The sequence below is a fragment of the Atractosteus spatula genome, chromosome 5 (assembly GCF_055471065.1).
Source record: "Atractosteus spatula isolate fAtrSpa1 chromosome 5, fAtrSpa1.hap1, whole genome shotgun sequence".
In the NCBI taxonomy this organism is placed as follows: Eukaryota; Metazoa; Chordata; class Actinopteri; order Semionotiformes; family Lepisosteidae; genus Atractosteus; species Atractosteus spatula.
In genome coordinates, this window is record NC_142710.1 from 7,737,294 (window position 1) to 7,758,267 (window position 20,974).

Here is a 20,974-nt window from a genome sequence, read left to right on the forward strand (position 1 = left end):
CACGCCTAAGTTTGTGTAAGAATTGAGAGGCAAAACACAAGCTAAACTGACACCAAAGGGTTTCAAAGTCCTCCCTGTCTTTAGACATTAAATATTTAGAAAGAATCCAGTGTGGACAGCAATGTAAAATGTCTTACATGTCAACCTCATGTTGTGTCCATAGTATTTAAATTGTCAGACTGTTCCAAATGTTTTGATACAGCCAAAACGTAGGGTCTTCCAAAGAAAATATTGCAGTCTGTGACAAAACCAGTGAAAACCATAAGGGAGCGAGATGTAGCGTCATACATTCAAATTCAATTCCGTAACAACTGAAGGCCAGATTCCGGGCTCTGGATTATTCCCCTGTTCGCTTTGAAACTGCACGTGAAGAGATAGCTAAACCCTACAGCAAACCCTCATGGCAACTTTGATCAGTACCCCTCTTAAAATAACGTTAGCATGGTTCAACAGGGAACGAGTTAAAAGGCAGTGATGCGTCGGAAAATACGTTCGGATCTCGGATTGACAGGGAGCAGACACATAGCAGTCCTTAACAGAGCAGGAGGAAATGAAATCACGCGTGCTGTTCCCATACATTTACATCAGGGCTGGTCACTTTCAGCTACAGGCACACTACTAGTGCTCAAAGAGACACTGACAATATGTTGGTCTGTGGGTATATACATAGAGAACAGTTTCATCTCACAATACATGGTAGAACTCTCATATGTCCTAAGTAGCTGACAGGAATCCCCTCTGCGTTTAGCTATAGAGCTACTGTAAATGTTTGTTTTTATTCCAGTCATAATCTTCCTTATTAAACTGCTTCAATAACAGCAAGTCAAGAGATGTACAGTCCTTCTGGTAGGAGGTTTTGATGAATGAGGTTTGGGTAACTTCACCAACATTAGTATTAAGACACCTTTTTTTTTTACTTTAGTTCTTAATTGCTCACCTAAAAAATGAACTAAGATTTTTACTTGAGATAACAAGACAAAGGATATTATTTACTAGCCAGGAGGGAAATTTATATTTCTAGTATCATACTTGTTTCAGGCGTTGGATAGCCTCAGATATTGTGTTTCCTGTAACCATAAATTTCAAGGAAGCCAATGCGGTTGAGTCTGGTTTTAGCTCCAGAAGTAGGCTGCAGGCTAAACTTGAAAAGATGAAGGAAATGTGTTGATTGTCAATAACAGTGGTGTCTCAACAAACTGGCAGTTGACAAGGTAGTATGCAATGTACTTCCACAGCTTGACAGAAATCTGCAATGTTTTTGCGTCTAACATGACACATGGGGAGACAAAACCCCAAAATTTGAAAATCTACCTGTGCTTTCACAATCGTTAATCAGGCTGTGATTTCTAAATATGTACAGTAACAACGTAATGGCACCGTTACACCTTATTAATAAAATGAAAAAGGGCACTAACACAGATAGATGAGACAGGCAGAGACCACGTGTGGGGGTTTATTTTTTCCTTTAATCAAATGTTTTGTTCTTCAATGCAGACTTCTACAATATGCAGACTTATATTGATTACGACGGCGAAGTGGAGGAAAGTGACCATCTGTGGAAAACGGTGTCGGCTTTCCTGTCCCTCTTCCTCATCACCTTGTTCTACAGCATTGTGGCCACCATCACCAAGGTAAGTTTAATCAGTACAGATTAAATGTTTTCAGTGTGCAGCAATTCACAGTGTCATTAATGTCATTATCTTACCAAAAAGAGCTCTCCTGTACTGGAAGGACTCTGAACAAAGGAAATAGTTTATTAATCATTACATTAAATAGGAACAAGTTTATTCCATGCTGAAAAGAGAAGAAAGAAAAAACAGCATTTCGTCTGTGGAGCCTTCTTCGGGTGTAAACATTTAATTACATTAAATAGTTGGTAAAGTCAGTATAATTTCCCTTCTAACTTCAGATTATAGAAAGTTAGACAGAGTAATGTAGAACCCAACACAGACTGTCCCTGCACATTAAAGACAAACACTAAATATTAAAAATGGGACACTGTCAAAAGCCATCATGTCATGCCTTTTTGTTGAATCTATTGGTAATGTATGTAATGCATTGGTTAATATTATACATTCTTACTTCTTAGTGTCAAACATATATGGCATTATGTGTGACATTAAGATTTAGAATAGTAACAAAATTATCTGAAAAGGACAAGGCTTCTGTTAGTAATCTCCAGGAATGAAAGAAGATAGTTCCAGCACAAAAATAATTGCAATCCCATGTAATTACTGCTGCCTGATAAAGCAGAGGGGGTTGTAGGATATAGTTGTTGTAGCATAACATGAAAATTGTTTCTAAAAATGATCATCTGCTACAATTTTCAATCTTCATTACTTACAAATCTGCTGCTACTGAGATAGAGAAATAGATTGATCACTGCTTGATTGATGACAGCTTCAGCCTGATTTTTTTTTCTAATTTTCAGGTGAAGTGATATTCTGGAAGGGCTGAAGATGAGCTAGAAAGCTTAAATAAACCTGCAGCAAACTCATTTGTATGAGTTTGGATTTTCTATTAGCAATCAAGTGTGCTGTCATTTCACTTGTAGCCTCTTCTCCTGTTTTCATGCATTTTTTTGCATCGATTGTTCTTCTGTACATGTTGCTATTCCTCTGCTTGTAGAGGTGAAGTGTGTACTAATCACCCTGCTCTTATGAGCTCTACTCTGTGTTGTTAAAATCACCTAAACTTGTAAATATGTGGCTGTTTTGTTAAAATTGAAATAAAAACGAGAACCAAAGAACACAGTGTCCCAATTTCATGCTTTGCTTTGGTGTTGTTGTTGATGCTGTAAGTGTAATTTCAATTTCCTCCCATTAATCCCCTTCACCACACAGACACGTAATTGTTAAAATAACATAGGATCAGATGGTCTTGGATTTTTACAAAATCTGAGTGATTTATCGGTGATCAAGCCTGATCCTTGAGTATTGTGTTATTTCTTGGGTCTCTAAAATGTGCTTTTAACATGAATCTAGTGTTCTTTATATACTATAGTAGAGGTCTCCAGGAATGAAGGGAGTAAATTCCACCACCAAAATGATTCATTTAATCTCCTGTCCTAAAGGCCTAAAAGCCAAACATTGTGAGCACACAGTGAAAACTTACGCACAGCAAATAGTGTGAACTTTACTGTTAACCGCAGGAAAATACCACTGTGAAGCAACGGTATTTTCTTCAATAACGGGATCTTCTTCATCTCGGTCTCTAGAAATAAATACGGGTCGTGTCGTCACGGAAACGTGTATTCTAGGCCTCCGAGTGCTGAAAAACGTTATCAAGTCATGCGTATGCCATACCGATTTGTGTCGACTGTATGATGTAAAAGTCTAAACTTGCTTTTCTTTCAGCTCCTCTCCCCAAAGCTCGTCGTCAAAATAGCTTTGCATGCCAGGTTTCTGCAAGGCTCTGATTGAGCGTTTTGAGTCGAAAAATGCAAACATGAGAGGAAATAAGGGCAGGGTCTCGTCGATGGGTTTGCTTGCCAAAATAGTGCTGAGAGGTTTTCCAGCATTGGCCAAGATGTGCACAGAACTTGTTTGTTCCTTTTACTGTTAGAGCTTAATTACTTAAGAGGCTCTTTATTATTTATTATTGAAGGCAACAATCATACAGTACTTTGAACACTGAAGAGTCACGGTGTCGCAGTAAACTCTAATGAATCATAAAGTGCAACAATAGAGGAATGATGTGATCAAGCGAAAAGGATATGTACTGTAGGGTCCTAAAATTCACATATAAGCCCCTTGTAATCTTAATAGATGGAAAGAATATTAATACAGAATAAATAACCTGGTAGTAAGAGTTTAATTACGTAAATTTTAGCAGACATCTTATTGTCAGATATTTGTCAATCACGAATACTTTATCAACGGATCCTCCTATCACAGCAAATGTCACTTATCTTTATAAGAACAAAGCATTTGTTAAAAATAACATCAAATGTTGATTGTTCTTTACAAAAAAAAAGATTGTTGTTGTTGGTTACACCCATAACTATGATTCGCCAGATAATTACAATTCTTACATTCTTGTATGGGTCCATAAAAAATGGGAATGAGTTTCTGTGTAATTCCAGTTTATCGTAGAGGAGTACCTGTACTAGAACTTTGGTTTACTACAGCAGAATATGATTTAGCCATCAATACAAAATGACGATCCTGTTCCTCGCCATCAGACACATTTATAAACCAGTCCAATCAGTTGAATACATGACTGTAGATCATGTTGGGAGCATGTAAGGGAAATTAACCACTTTTAAATCCTCAGTTCAAAACTCGCTCTTCTCTCTCTATCAAGACAACATTCAGAATCTGAAAAACTATATTTAAGGGAAAAAATACTTTACAGCGAGCCCCCATTTCATGTCCCTGACAGATACTGTAAAGCACGGATGTTAAGCAAAGCAATGTTAGCAGGGAATCATTTCCCATACGAAATAATGGAAATCAGGGCTAATGGAGTCCAGAAATATGTCAATATTCCCTGGAAAAAGTTACGAGACTGGGATCTCTGGGCCGTAAGGTCTCATCTTGGAAGGGGACCCTGCCTCTGATCTCTGGGCTGTAGGGTCTCATCCTGGACTGGGACCCTAGTTGTGATCTCATGGCCCTGAGTGCTAAGTGTGCAATGAAATACAAGGTTTTAGTAACATTTGATTACAGAGTAAAAACAGCTGTTCTTTTATTTGGTCTCAAAGTTCTTTAAATTTCCCTTTAAAAAAGCAGACAATTTCATTGGGCTGATGTTTGTTTTAGTTTTTGAACCTCAATAATAACACTCACAGAGAGGGGGAAGAAGCTCTCAGGAGCAATTTCTCCACATGAATCAATGTATTTCAACAGTAAAAGGGACAAGGACATGATGACGCATGCCTTCAGTAGTGTACATTCATGTTTTGTGTATATAAGAATGATTACAATAATGACCCTTGACGTTTTGCACCTAAATGCACTTTAGCTGTGTTTGAAACATTTTAAATACACTTAGAATTTGGACATGAACAATGAAAGAGAGAGAGAGAAGTGAGCGAGAGCGCGAAACAGAGTCTGTGTGTGAGTAATTGTGCACGACAGCCAGAAGCAACTCAGTGGGAGATGCAAGATGCTGTACACTCACAAGATAGCATAGAGTGTTGCATATGTGCAGTACATCAAGCATGAAAATAAAAGCAACAGACAGTAAATTACTTTTAAATTCAACTTTTAGGTGCAGTATAAAACGACATAAAGTGATAATAAATACCAGACCAGAATGGGGATTAATGGCTTAGTGACTCTATAGTCAAGAGGACTGGAGAAAATGTATTACATTCTTAACATACAGGTGCATGAAAGTGCGTGAGGAAATAATATTGTAACTGTAATAGGTTATATTTAAAGAGTTTTATTTTATGAAGTTATCATAAACAGCATTCACTGACTGTATTATTTTAATAGTGTGTACTTGCACAGAGCTAGACAACCAATAATCTGTCGAATGCAGGTCTAATTGTCAAGATGCAGGTCTAAATGTCAGAACAACATAGAATATACAGTATATAAAATTCCTATTATTGTTGTTTCACTGATATACTGTTATGCTTCAGGAGAGTACAAAGAATGCCATTCTCTCATGTCCAAAGTTCAATCAAACTGAAAATTAAAGGGTGCCTTGATTTGATTTAAACAAACAATTCTTAAAACATTCACTCGTCTAGATGTCACATACTGCTAACAATCTCAAATCCAGAGGGGTTCTATTCTATCTCAGGACTGTCAAATTGGGTTTTGTTAAAACTAAGAATAAAATATTCTCTAACTTATGACACATGCTAAATTATAGTTAATTACTTAATAAGCAGTAGTAGTGAAGGAGACAATGAAATGTTATTAATCATTAACAGTGCAACACAAAGGAAATGCCAGCAGGGGAACTATTATGAAATATTCAAATACTCGACGTGCATGAGGAGATCCAGCTGGCAGTCCCCTTGGTTGGGCTCCAAAGGGACGCCAGGTGCGGTGCCAGAGGAGTTTCACTCCGTTACCAGACCAGCACATTACCGAGACCTGAAACCGGGTGTTATCTCACACTTCCGGCCGCTGCGCCGCCTGCTCGTTGAAGCCCGTGATCTATCGTTTGATCCGGTTCCTCTCCTGTCACTCTTCACTGCCCGCACAGCTGCCGGAATAAGATCCGGGCGTCCCCTCCGAGCAGCTCGAAAACAGTCACTTGCAAATGAGCATGATTTCTATTGTCGGTGATGAGAGAGACTCAACGTTATTTTATTTGTGGAAGTCTGAATTCAATTTAATGTCATCATATGAACCGAATCTAAAGTTTGCAGACTAAGGGAGATCTATGAGTAAATTCTGTAGTTGGAGATTATTTGCGAGGCACAGAAATGTAAAATCATTACATGTTGCAGGGAAAAAGTAAAAGAGTCACAGACAATTTCTTCTTAACCTCAATTTTAATTAATACATTGTAATTAACACAGGAAGTGATTAATTATTTTGGCACAACAAGTTCTATTTATCATGTTGACTTTGGGCAAAATCCACCCAACACTAATAATCACTATCACTACAGATAATGTGAGTCTCCGCTGTTTTTAAACGACAGACAACAGCAACTCTTATAAAAAATGTTCTGTAGCATTATTTAAATCCCTAACACCTGCTGTTTTCTTTTTTAAATGTACCGATGCAGAGCAGGTCAATGTGAAAGACCATTTCCTAATTCAAAGGTCCCATTTAATGTTGGATATTAATTAACACGTATTGTAATCTATCTTTGAAAACATTTAACTAGGACTGTGTACTGTTTGGAGAGAAGATCAAAGTTTTGGTCGAACACGCACATGTAACTAATTCAGGCAAATTTAGAAACCTATTGCACACAACTAATGCAAAATACAAAAGCTAAAAAAACTGTAATAAGGCATAATCTGTTACTAAGTATTTTAAATGGACGTGGTATTTTTTTAGTATGATATATATTGGTACATGAGGAAACAGAAAGGGTCATATTGAATAAATTGGTCAAACCCTAAAATGAAAATTCAGACTCTCCAAGATCAGTTTTTATCGGGTTTGTTTTAGTCACTCAAGGCAGCTGTGATGGAATCTTAGCTGATTTAAACTTCAACTAAAATTAAATCTAATTTATGGAATCATACTTCAAAAATTGGATTAACATGTGGGCTTGATAGAATGGAGGTGGAAAGTTGGGTTTGAGAAGAAGAAACATGGTTTGGCAATGTTAGTCAGTATGCTTGAAATATTGCCTGGGACTGTAAGTTGCTTGTCAATGTATTGTATTCTTAATATTTTAATCTACAGGGCCAATTTCCATTTTAAGCTACTTTTTCATTATTATTTCTTCCCCATCTGTATATAGCAGTGATGGGTGGACCAAATGTACAGTTTCACTTCCCTTAGCTGTGTTTGAATATAGGCAAATAGATTAAATGTGTATATTGGTGTTTTAAAACACTACATATATATATATAGGCAAATGGTAAATGCACAGCACACCAAAAGTTTTATCTTTCATGCAGAAATCAAAACTTATTACCAGTCTTGTTTTCCCTATGAATTTATGTCGTACTTCACGATAATAAAGTGGTACAGTATATGATACTCCATTTGCAGTAATCCTAAACTATAAGTATGTGTATGAACTCTTACTTCTAATATTAACTTTTCATTGCCACATACTGTAAGTATAAAATAACGTTTTTAAGGACTTATTAGAGACCAAAAGTAAAGCAGGCCTATGAAATGGACTCCGTGCCATCTTAGAGATATTTAAAGCTAGTTAATTTTCCCTGTGGTCTACCAATGCTCACGCAAACACTGACTGCAAACGAATTACTTACATTTAAAAGAATAAAAAAAAACAGAACGGAATCAACAATATACAGTACATGTAACAAGGGCTAAGATTTATAATCTAAAAGGCAAATAAATACTAGGAACTTGCAATAAACTGCAACTGTTTAATAGATATCGGCATGCCCAGATGTACAGTATGTTATTGTAATTTAAGCTGTCTGTCTGTCCCCAAAAGTGAGCAGCAGATCTAGTGTCACTATCCTCCTGAGAAATACTCTTGCAGGTCTTCCTGCCCTGAAAGGGATATTGCTGCACTGCCCTAAACAAAATTACAGTTCCTCAGACTTTTGTCTCACTGAGCACGTTTTATTGCACCATATTAAGTTATATAGCTGCTGGGTGTGTTGCATTTCTACTCTGCTGAATTGCTTTGCCCCAACCCAAGAAGTGGAGTTCACTTATTTTCTTCCTTAGCTTTTCAGACTTTGCACTGCTTCATTCTAAGATGTTATTTAACTATGCTAAAGATACAGTAAATGAGTCTTTGTAAAGAATGGCTGGAAACTTCCAGTTTCATTCTCTCACACGTTTACAGCCAGTAGCTGTATCACCCTGTAGCTCATAACTGTCAAACCCCTGAAGCTCAGCAGTGTGAGCCTGGTCAGTACCTAGATGGGAGACCTCCTGAGAAAAACTAAGGTTGCTGCTGGAAGAGGTGTTAGTGGGGCCAGCAGGGGGCACTCACCCTGCGTTCTGTGTGGGTCTTCAGTATAGCGATGGGGATACTATACTGTAAAAAGGTGCGGTCCTTCAGATGAGAGATAGAACTGAAGGCCTGACTCTCTGTGGTCATTAAAAATCCAAGAGTGTTCCCTCTAAAAGTGGCTGTTGTCCTGGCCAACTTTCCCATTGGCCTTTCCCAATCATGGCTGTTTAATAATGCTTATGTATGAATGGTGGCTTTATCACTCTTCTCTCCCCACAAACAGCTGATGTGTGGTGAGAGAACTGTGCACGCTATAGTTGCTGTTGTGTCATCCAGGCACATTGGTGGTGGTGGAGGGGAGTCCCCATTACCTGTAAAGTGTAAGCAATTATTATTATAGTGCATTGAAAAGTAAAACAAGAAATAATACATATATCTGTACATGTGTTCATTTAAGCTGGATATTCTGCAAACCTAATGGAAAAGCAGTTTATTTTGTCTGGACTTTGTGTCTAAAGAGGAAAATAACGTGACTTAAATGCACATCATGAGATTTTATGTTTTTTAGATTTAATCAACAGCAGGGAGACTACAAAACCTTTATCTAATCGTTTAGTTTTCCCCCCACAAAGAAAAATACTGTCAACTGAAAGTCCTGGTTATTCCCTCAGAATCAGTTCAGCGCTGACACCAAGTGGCAGTCCACCCACACTGCAACTACTGAGAGCACTGCAGTCAAAAAGACTGGACTGAAGTATACTGTAACATGTATCTGCCAGGACAAAGTGGAACTTGCCTATTTTAGTTTCACTTACATCAAATGGTACTTAAACCCGAACTCTCAAAATTTCTGAAAAGGTGTAGTATGATCGATTGTTTGCAAATTGGGACCCTGATTTCATCTGTCTTTTAAGCTTATTGTTTGTTAAGGTATCCAATTCAACACAACAGGAGGCTGCTGTGCTTGGAGGAAAGGTGAAAGTCTTAAAATACTTATTTCAAATAGTCCAGCTTCTAGTCTTGATTACCCCATTTTGTGAACTTTAGTTTTCAATAATACTTTGATGCATTATTTAGTCCACATAACTGAGGTGTGGTAATTATTGAATGTTTGTGTTAGCTAATTTCTGACTCTAAGCCTTGTGATAACTATTTACTGTACATACTGTACACTAGCTCTGAAAAAAAACTATTCTCTCAAGTCTGGTTAGGTACAGTACTTATCAACAGTGACTGCAAAGTAGGAGTAAAGGAATGAATGGCATTCAGGGGACCTATAAAATAAACTTATCCTTTTTACAAATACTAATCAATTTGGTTTACAACACTGTTCCTGCAGACCCCAATCCAGAAAGTTTTACAGGTCACTATTAAATTAATTTCTTGACACAGAACAACTTGATAGTGGTCCCATAAACATGCAAACTGTTAAACTTTAAGCAATTTAGAGTTTAGTTATTTCATGGTAATTTTGAGCTCTTTTAGGAAACTCTAAGTATGCTTCAATCCTCAACATCTAGGGTTCTCTTAACTAAACAGAAGACTTACTTGATTTGTCATCATGATTCATAGTTTATAACTAATCTCTGACAAGAGGAGAACTGTTAATATATTTATTAATGTGGGGATTTCCAGGACCAGGGTTAGAATCTTTCGTGTATGGTATTGTGGTATGTTTTCACAACCCATTGCTTTAGAGATAGTAAATTCACTATTGTTAGAATGCTATATTCTTTATGCACTGGTAGCTCTTAATGGTGTCTTTTTTTCTTAGGTCCCGGGGCTCCAAGTACACCAAAGGTGACGATTACTCCCCCATCCCTGGAAAACCTTGGGAATTCCACCACCATCACCTTGTCATGCCTAGTCAGGGATTTTTTCCCGATAAAAATAAATATAATTTGGGTGGAGAATGGAACCCAGTTAAAACTAGGAAGGCAATCTGGGCCTGTCACAACAGAGAGCAAAACGTACAATGTAATGAGCCAGTTAGATGCCGCACTCCTAGACTGGGAAAGCAACTCTGTGTACACCTGTAAGGCCACCCACAACAACATAGAGCGGACTGACAACATCAGCATGTGCAAAGGTGAGTTCTCCTTGTTCTTGTCCAGTGGAATGGCTCACCTGGGGCCTGGCATTTTATAGAAGAAGCTGTTGCTCTCTCTGGCCTCTAGTGAGGGTGCAGGTGTGAATGGGGGAGTGGACACACGATTTCTTCTCATCCCCAATGCTTCTCTTTTAACCTGCACTCCCCAACGCACTGGTTGCCGCTCCCATTGAGAAATGGAAATGCATGGCCACCTGCTTCTCATCAACCCGAGTATATAAGCAGCACAAGTACACCATCAGGAGAAGCAGTTCTCCATTTGGCCTGAATATTCTGTGCCACGTTACCCGAGGACCAGAATCAGGCGTCACGACCACCAGCCAGCGGAGATCATCTCGCAAAAGAGCTAACCAGTACCAGCAGCGGGTTAATAATAACAAACACCGCCGCACGTGTTAATCCATCAGCACATGCTCCACCGTGTGGCGAGCAGCACTATTTAAACCATCTCAACCCGCTTCCCGCTGCTCGGTATTGAGTATTCACCTCGTGAGCTCTACCCAGCGTTTACTATACCTTTTGTTCTCCTGGATTATCGACTACCCTTTTCGCCTTCGGTCTTCGGATTTCGCCTTGCTCCTCGAATTGTTTGCCACCAGTGTCTTTAACGGATTTCGAACTACTTTTCTCTCTCTGACTACGATCTGGCTCCTTGTTTCGGATTGTCAGTTGCCGTGACTCCCACCTACTCCTGGGTCTGCATAGGATCCCTATCTCCTCTCCAGAGCATCGTTACATCAGGATTGTGTCCTTTTAAAAAATGAGATGTTGTCCAGATGTTACAAGGCAATTTTATAAGGAATTCTCTCTTTAGCTCCTGTTCTCCTAGCTCCTAGATTTCCTTATATTAAACTATCATGCAAGACCCCCATTTCCGTGTGAATGAAGGCAGCCGAGAAGAAAATATTACCTGCATGAGGTGATGTAATACCTGCATGAATTGTTAATGATGTGAGCAACAGACTCACTCCATTATTGCACAGCAAATAAAACACAGAACACATCCATTAAGGAACTGTATATAAGCTCCGTATTAGGCAGAAAACCAATACCCTTCAGCTGATTTCCTGGCTTCCATAACAAAAATGACTAAATGACATCCTTGTCCCAAAATTCTACATGGGCCCAAAAGTCTCTTCTTGATTGTAGTCACTTGTATCTTCTTAATGATTTAACCATCCATTTGAAAAGTCCTTTACACAAATGTAGCTTCCTCCAGTCACTGACAGCAGCAAATCCAACTTACTTGCATGTCAGTAGATTCTCTTGCAAGGTTCTCCGTGATGTTACATCTTAAGAGAGAAGTACAATAAATTCTAAAAGTGTATTTTCCTAGCTCTCCTGGAGCTTAAACTAAAATAATAAAGAGATAAGTCATAGGTTTATTCCATGCTGAAAAGAGAAGAAAGAAAACACGTTTTGGCCGTGGAGCCTTCTTCAAATGTTGTGCTTCCTTTCTTCTCTTTTCAGCATGGAATAAACCTACTACTTTTTCCTTTGCAGCATACGCATGCTGACGCAGCTCCCCACCCGAATAAAGAGATATAACAATGATCGCCAAACCAAGCACGAAAATATTTGGTCCATTTACACTTATGTGCACACTGGTCTGCTGATACTCAGTGAAACTTTAAATTGTATACATAGTAGTAAAACTATACCAGCAGACTTTGATTCAATATACAACATTCTCATGGACACATGCAGATATTCTAAAGCAACAAACACATTTAATAATAGTTCCAATACTGTATGTACAAGTGAACTATTCAAAGATGTCTATTCACTGCCTCTGTGGAGGTTCCTCAATGCCAATTGACTTTTACATTCCAGAAAACAAGGCAATACACTGTACTCTTAAATATTTTCTGAATTTAAAACTTTCACAGTCTGTTTGACAAAAGCAATCAGACTGAATGCCAACTATGAGATCGATTAAGATTTAAAAAATGAAAACCTCTGTTGAGCACTCCATCCTGAAAGAAAACACACAAATGTAAACTTGATTTTGCTCCTTTCTCTTCCAGTGCTTCAGAGTTCCCCTAAGAAAGCAGCGGTGTTCCTCGTTGGACCCTCAATCCAAGACATTTCTGAGCAGAGACCACTCAATGCGACATGTCTGGTGACTGGCTACAACCTGAAGGCATTTTCCATTACTTGGAAGATAGATGGGAAAAAGCAGACTGCCAAGATAAAGACAGAAAATCCTATAACAAACCCCAATGGGACAGAGACTATGAGGAGCATTCTGGAGTTGACAGAATACACGTGGAACAAACTCAAGCTTGTCTCTTGTGAAGTGAAGCACGCTTGTGCGGAAAAACCACAGATAGCAGAAACCGAAAGAACAGGTAGAGTTGTACTATTCACTTTTTTTCTTCTGCAAAGAATTGAAAATACCTTATGGGACTCTGTAAGAGCTGCAGATGAATTAAAGGTAATGTCCACACTATAAATAAAAAAAAACTGGAGACCTCAGAATCCTGAAAAGGCTCTAGAGAAAAGCCTTTTTAAACATTTAAGTTTTTGTTAAGATAATAAGAGGATGTCTGTCAAAACTTTGCCTTTTATGTAAAGAGGTGAGGTGGATTTTTAGCAAACTCTTTGTTAACATGAACACTAAGACTTAAACTGTAACAAAATAAACCATAATGAACAAATATTCATCATTAAAAATCTTCACTTCCAGATCCCAAGCCACCAACAGTGGAGGTGAGAAGGTCACCCCGAGATTACCTGAGAACAGACGGAGCAGAGCTGGAGTGTCTCCTCACTGGTTTCTTTCCAAGCAACATCTATGTAAAGTGGCAAGTAAATAACAGAGATGTGCCCAATGACCAGTACACGAACGAGCCCGTTACCAGTGATGGAGGAAAGACCAATTTCTCAATGGTCAGCAGAATATTCATCCAGAGAAATAAGTGGCCAAATCTGAAATCCTACAAGTGTGTATTTAACCAAGGCAATGGAGAAAGGAAGTTTCCAGAAAATGACAAAGTCCTTCCTGGTGAGAGCATGATCCTTTCGTCTTGATTTTAGATTATTTTGCCTTTGACATTCATAATTGTGTGTGTGCTTAGCACATTGGAACTTTAACAGCAGAGACGCCTTTCCCTTTCCACAGTATGATTTCTCAGGGATAATAGATGCTGGTAAACGTATAACTGAAGTCAACCTGCAAGACATGCCCAATTAGAACAATTGACAAATGGTATTTTCATTTAGCTGAATGAGAAATTATGTGGCACAGTCATGCAGTTCCTAGCATTGCTGCCCTGCAGCTCTGGAGTCCTTGGTTTAATTCCAAACCTGGAGTGTTATCTGATGTTCTCTGCATGATCACATGGTTTTTCTCCAGGTGCTCTAGTTCCCTTTCACAATCAAAAGACTTACTGGTAGGTCAATTGACACCCGGGAAAGTTGGTCCTGGTTTGAGGGTGTGCATGTTTGTGAGTCTACTCTGCAAAGGACTGGCATCCCATCCTGGGTACATTTTACCTTGTGCCTGTTCCATACTGGAAAGGGCTCCTCCCAGCGCAACCCAGCATTGGAAGAAAATGTTAGGCAATGAAGGATGAATAAGAAATCCTCAAGGTGGTAATTTAAATTCCCACAAAACAATTTCTATGTATATGTTTTTTTTTAATTCACCCAGCTTTTGCACTGAAGTCAGCAGACAAACATTTAACCTGATTTGGACGAGTATAAAGAATAAAGACCAACTTAGAAGTGTGTGTCAAAAAGTCTAAGAACTTTACCTCAATGAAATTTTTAAGCACTAAATTGCTATATGAAAAAAATAAAAGTATGAAAATTGTAGGGGCGTAAAAACAGTTTAATTAAAGGTGTTTTACGGACCAGGCCAATTTTATTTTTTAATGCACAGTTTCAGAATATTATAGCTGTGCACTCTGACATTCTTAATGCCTTCTTTTCAGATGGTGTAGCATAGTCTCAGTCCTCCAGCCTGAAATATGCATCATCCTGTCAACTGACTGTAGTTAAGATCTATAGCAAAGACACAAGGTGCACTACTATTAAATAAGCATATTTAGTGTCTGTATCCTATCATTCTCAAGTGCACATTTTTGAAGGCTTTTCCATGTGATTAACTTGAAACAATATGTTAACCTTTGTAAAGGTCTTACAGATGTACCCACAGTCGAACTCCTGCTATCCCCAAGTAAAAGCCAATCTGAGAACAGCCCCCAGCATCTGGTCTGCTCGGCATCCGGGTTCAGTCCAACAATCAGGTGGTATAGTCCATATCAACCGAAGACGAGCACAACTGAGAGAAGAGCGATGGGATCCGACGGTCGCTTCAGTGTAATTAGTGAGCTGGAGGTACCCAGGAGCGAGTGGGACCGAGGAGATGTTTACCAGTGTGAAGTGGAGGACCCATTTCTTCCAAATGGCATCAAAAATAACATCAGTAGATGTTCAGGTGGGGGCAGCATCACATCTGAGAGGAGCTTCCTGATAAGGGTTTTTAATTTACACTGTAACCATTAACAAAAAAAAAAGATTCAATACAGCTTTGGCAATTTCTAATATCGGCCTGCCACTGAACTCAAAATCTAGACAAACAAGACAATGACGTTACATTTCTATAAATGATTTTGAATATTTCCTTCTACATCTGTTTGTCAAATGTAATCGAATGCCGACCATGAGTTTGATTTAACTTTTAAAAATGAAAAACCCAGTGGAGCACTCCATCCTGAAAGACGAGACAGAAATGTCAACTTGGCTTTTACTGTACTCTCTTCCAGTGCTTCAGAGTTCCCCTAAGAAAGCAGCGGTGTTCCTCATTGGACCCTCAATCCAAGACATTTCTGAGCAGAGACCACTCAATGCGACATGTCTGGTGACTGGCTACAACCTGGAGGCATTTTCCATTACCTGGAAGATAGATGGGAAAAAGAAGACTGCCAAGATAAAGAAAGAAAATCCTATAACAAACCCCAATGGGACAGAGACTATGAGGAGCATTCTGGAGTTGACAGAAGACACATGGAACAAACTCAAGCTTGTCTCTTGTGAAGTGAAGCAACCTTGTATAGACAAACCACAGACAGCAGAAACCAAAAGAACAGGTAGAGTTGTACTATTCACTTTTTTTCTCCTGCAAAGAATTGAAAATACCTTATGGGACTCTGTAAGAGCTGCAGATGAATTAAAGGTAATGTCCACACTATAAATAAAAAAAAAAAAAACTGGAGACCTCAGAATCCTGAAAAGGCTCTAGAAAAACATTTCTTTAAGTTTTTGTTAAGATAATAAGAGGATGTCTGTCAAAACTTTGCCTTTTATGTAAAGAGGTGAGGTGGATTTTTAGCAAACTCTTTGTTAACATGAACACTAAGACTTAAACAAACTGTAACAAAATAAACCATAATGAACAAACATTCATCATTAAAAATCTTCACTTCCAGTTCCCAGGCCACCCACAGTGGAGGTGAGAAGGTCACCCCGAGATTACCTGAGAACAGACGGAGCAGAGCTGGAGTGTCTCCTCACTGGTTTCTTTCCAAGCGACATCTACGTGAAGTGGCAAGAAGATAAAACAGATGTGCCCAAGGACGTGTATACAAACGAGCCCATTGCCAGCGATGGAGGAAAGACCAATTTCTCAATGGTCAGCAGAATATTCATCCAGAAAAATAAGTGGCCAAATCTGAAATCCTACAAGTGTGTATTTAACCAAGGAAATGGAGCCAAGACGTTTCCGGAAAAAGATACAGTTCTCAGTGGTAGGAGAATGTTCCCTTCAGTTTTCTGTTTGATGGGTTTTCTTATCATGCTAGCACATCCACCCATGTTCAACAGGAGCGACAACTTTCCCTTTTGATGATTAGAGTTTGAGTCCACTGCACCATAGATAAGAGGAAATCTTATAACTTAGTACAATAAAACAGAAGTTACTGAAAATAATTGACAAATGATATTTAGTGATAATTTATTGAATTGTCATTCAGCTGAATGAGAAGTACTCAACTAAGGAATATAGAATTTCTGTACATTGGTGTGCAAACATCCCATGCCATCCCATGTGATAAAACTGAAACAATATGTTTAATTTTTCAAAGCTCTTGCAGGTGAACCAACTGTCAAACTCCTGCTATCTCCAAGTGAAAGCAAATCTGAGAACACCCCCCAGAATCTGGTCTGTTCTGTATCCGGGTTCAGTCCAACAATTAAGTGGCGTAGTCAAGATCAACCGAGGAAGAGCACAACTGAAAGAAGAGCAATGGGATCAGATGGTCGCTTCATCGTAACTAGTGAGTTGGAGGTACCCAGGGGCGAGTGGAACAGAGGAGATGTCTTCCAGTGTGAAGTGGAGGACCCATTTCTTCCAAATGGCATCAAAAATAACATCAGTAGATGTTCAGGTAGGGGCAGCATCACGTCTGAGAGGAGCTTATTATACTTTGATCTGGAGACAGGCAACGCTCAAAACCATAAAGAGCTCTTTAACACTGTAATCAACATTTTGATTTTCTACTCACAAAGGAACAATTTACACAAAGACACTTTGCTACTGCTGTGGCAGTTCCTAGTGTCCGCTTCATTGTTACTGAACTCCAAGTCCAGGCAAGAGGGGAATCGGTCATATTGTATTTCTATAAATTCTTTATAACTTCCCCTTGGGAAAATGTTTCACAAAAGTAACTGTAATGGGATTGAGTGCCAACTACAAGCTTGATTTTACTTTTCATTCTGTAAAGAACTCTGGAGTGCTCCATCATGAAAGCTGACATAAATGTAAACTTGATTTGGGCTTTGCTCTGTTCTCTTCCAGTGCTTCAGAGTTCCCATGAGAATGCAGCGGTGTTCCTCATTGGACCCTCAATCCAAGACATTTCTGAGCAGAGACCACTCAATGCGACATGTCTGGTGACTGGCTACAACCTGAAGGCATTTTCCATTACCTGGAAGATAGATGGGAAAAAGCGGACTGACAAGATAAAGACAGAAAATCCTCTAAAGAACCCCAATGGGACAGAGACTATGAGGAGCATTCTGGAGTTGACAGAAGACATGTGGAAACTCAAGCTTGTCTCTTGTGAAGTGAAGCACCCTTGTATAGACAAACCACAGACAGCAGAAACAAAAAGAACAGGTAGAGTTGTACTATTCACTTTTTCTTCTCCTGCAAAGTTGTACTATTCTTTAATTCACTATCAAACTATCAGTAACATCATGGCAATTATGAATCTAGTAAAACAGAAACAGGCATTTTTAACTGTGTTCTGTCTTCAGATAGAAGGATTGTAACTCATAAAAATACACTAAGGAGTTAATATCAGCATTTGAGTTAATAAAAGGGATAGAAGAAATAGAAATTAATTCCATAAGTAATTAGGAAGACGAAAAATGTCTGTGAGGTATTTAGAAACCCAAAGAGACTCTATGGGCTTAAACATTTTTTTTTACTTTTCTGCTAAGGTCTGCCTTAATGGGATGTCTGCAAGAACTGTTGCCTTTCAGGCTTTAGTAAGATAAGATATGATCACTTTATTGGCCATGTACAATTTAAAAGCCTTTTTCAGGGGCCCAACAGAGTAGGATTCCTCTGCCGGCTGCCTTCCAGCCACAGGTACAGATCCTTAGCCACAGAGCCACCGCTCCGCCCTGGTATAAATGAACCTCTGCTGGGCTGGTGTTTTAGAACTAGAAATCAGCTCTTAAATGAACAAGAACGAACAAGCAGTGCACATTAAACAATGTGTATCTGCCTTCTAGATCCCAAACAACCCACAGTGGTGGTGAGAAGGTCACCACGAGACAACCCGGGTTTAGACAGAGCAGAACTGGAATGCTTGCTGACTGGCTTCTCTCCCAGTGACATCTACGTGAAGTGGCAAGTAAAAAACGTGGATGTGCCCAAGAGCCAGTATATGAACGAGCCCGTTATCAGCGAGAATGGAAAGACACGTTTCTCGATGGTCAGCAGAATCTACATCCATGAAAATCAGTGGTCCCATCTGAAATCTTACAAGTGTGTAGTTAACCAAGGCAATGGAGCCCAGCAATTTCCTGAAAGTGATGCAAATCTCACTGGTAAGAGAATGTTCCCATTTTGTTTTGTCTGATGGGTTTCCTTTCATCCTTCAGAAGGTGAAAGTGTGTGCTTGCAGATCTGAACTTGATCAACAGCAGTGACACTTTTCCCTCTCGACAGTCAATACAGTTAACCTAGTGACTGAAGTCATGTAATCCTTCGAAAATGCCTCCAACAATTCTTAAACAGTAAGTAAATTCAATTACCAAGTTTAATTAGTAAAACGGATACACTTATAAAATATATAAACGAGTTTCCTTAAAAGGTTTTTTTTTAAATGTGAAAGTATTTTCAGCATACAACTGAAAATATTAAGTGGGATGTTTTATAGATTAAATGATATCCTTCCCACACGTCTTTGAACAAGAAAATCTTAATGTGAGAACAAAGAATATCTGAACATCAGTGTTTCTTCTTCAAGTTCTTCCAATAGAATCGACAAAGGAAAGCATCTGTTCAACATTAACAATAATGGAATTAGTAACACAGAATGCCTAAAAATGTAATGTGACACATGTTTTAAACCTTCCCTGTGGTTCATTGTTTGTGAAAACATGAACTGTTAAAAACTCTTAGGGCATTAAAGCAGCATGTGAAAGTTCATTTTGGTTAAGAAAACAGTTGGAATGAAAACAGTGCACAGCTCTGCCATTCTAAAAATAATAATCCTGCCTACTGAATTGCGGAACTTAATTTCAGTTCTCCAGACCTCGCGATTCAGCATCCAATTTTGATTGCAAAAATAAAATGTTACAAATAGCACAGCGACTGAATTAAGTTAATTTGGGGTCAAATTATCTGAATCCTACTATCAGCAAGCGCACAATTTCGATTGCCATCCCATGTGATAAGATTGAAACAATATTCTTACCTTTTAAAGCTCTTACAGGTACGCCCACAGTCAAACTCCTGCTATCCCCAAGTGAAAGCAAGTCTGAGAACAGCCCCCAGAATCTGGTCTGTTCTGTGTCCGGGTTCAGCCCGACAATCAAGTGGAGTAGTCAAAATCAACCGAAGACGAGCACAACCGAGAGAAGAGCGATGGGATCGGACGGTCGCTTCATCATAACTAGTGAGCTGGAGGTACCCAGGAGCGAGTGGGATCGGGGAGATGTTTTCCAGTGTGAAGTGGAGGACCCAACTCATCCAAAAGCCATCAAAGAGAATATCAGTAGATGTTCAGGTATGGGTACTATAACTTCTGACTGGAGTTTCATGATGCATCTATAATTCGATTTTTGATATATATGCGTGTGCCTGAGATTTTGTGGATCACATCAGCCTGGATTACTTTCATGCTATACGTGCACTACATTTTTTTATGTATTAAAGCAAGCAATCCAGTATCACCCTGAATGAAATACTGAATAAAGAATGGCATTGATTAAGTCATCAATTTTTGATGTAGTCATAATGTTATTGAAATCAACTAAAATGTCTATTAGTCATAGTCACTTTTTAATCACCTACAGTACTTCTAATTCAGTGTGGTTGATTACATTTTTGACTATAATTACACTTACTATTAGTCGACTAAGGCAGAATTAGTTATAGTCACATTTTAGTCAGTTTAATTTTATGCAGTTTAATGTATTTGTATAATAAAATGTATAAAGTTTTAGTTTAATTCATTTTTAAAATGAAGTCAAAATTAATTCTTTAGCTTATTTCTTTTTAGTCTTGGAAAATTAAGTTTAGTCCTGTTTAATTCACAATTAAGACTGTTCTAATTGAATAGGCTTATAATTGTGTGGCAACTTTTTACATCCCACGTTGAGCAAATAATGTGCAGAAGACAGAATAGGAACCTTAAGTGTCACTCTAACCAAATATTTCACACATCTGATGATATTCTATCAAAAAGCCCTAGTCTTTGTTGCACAATCTAAAGCACATTGATCAAACATCTTCTTCTTCGCATTTTCCCACTTATGTGGGGTCTGCTTGTTTGCACCGATTTTTCCACTTCGTACGGTCTGCGGCGTCTCAGCAGGAGACTTTTGCGAGGCGCATGTCGTCTTTCAGCCGATCCAGCCAGCGCGTAAATGGTTGTCCACGGGGCCGGTGGCCTTCCACATTCAATTTGAGGGCGGTCTTTGCCATTGATGTGTCATTGCTGCGGAGCACGTGTCCATACCATCGCAGGCGCGATTCCCTCATTTTCTCAGTGACTAGGGAGACTTTGAGTGTTTTTGAGCACCTCTTCATTCGTGACATGGTCTAGTCTTGTCAAGCCGAGGGTCCATCGCAGCATCTTCATTTCCATC

General features: G+C 38.9%; 1 protein-coding gene across 1 annotated transcript in view; it reads left to right on the top strand.

Annotated features, from left to right (window-relative positions):
- LOC148833931 (uncharacterized) overlaps positions 1–20,974 on the top strand; it is a 42,519-nt gene that overhangs the window by 13,959 nt on the left and 7,586 nt on the right. Inside the window, exons 6-18 of the mRNA XM_088915705.1 lie at positions 1,039–1,124; positions 1,495–1,631; positions 9,204–9,300; positions 10,307–10,621; positions 12,670–12,993; positions 13,332–13,649; positions 14,784–15,086; positions 15,415–15,738; positions 16,078–16,395; positions 16,732–17,034; positions 17,445–17,765; positions 18,389–18,706; positions 19,588–19,890. Coding sequence (XP_088771831.1) covers positions 1,039–1,124; positions 1,495–1,631; positions 9,204–9,300; positions 10,307–10,621; positions 12,670–12,993; positions 13,332–13,649; positions 14,784–15,086; positions 15,415–15,738; positions 16,078–16,395; positions 16,732–17,034; positions 17,445–17,765; positions 18,389–18,706; positions 19,588–19,890 — 3,467 coding nt within the window. The remainder of the gene's footprint in view (positions 1–1,038; positions 1,125–1,494; positions 1,632–9,203; positions 9,301–10,306; positions 10,622–12,669; positions 12,994–13,331; positions 13,650–14,783; positions 15,087–15,414; positions 15,739–16,077; positions 16,396–16,731; positions 17,035–17,444; positions 17,766–18,388; positions 18,707–19,587; positions 19,891–20,974) is intronic.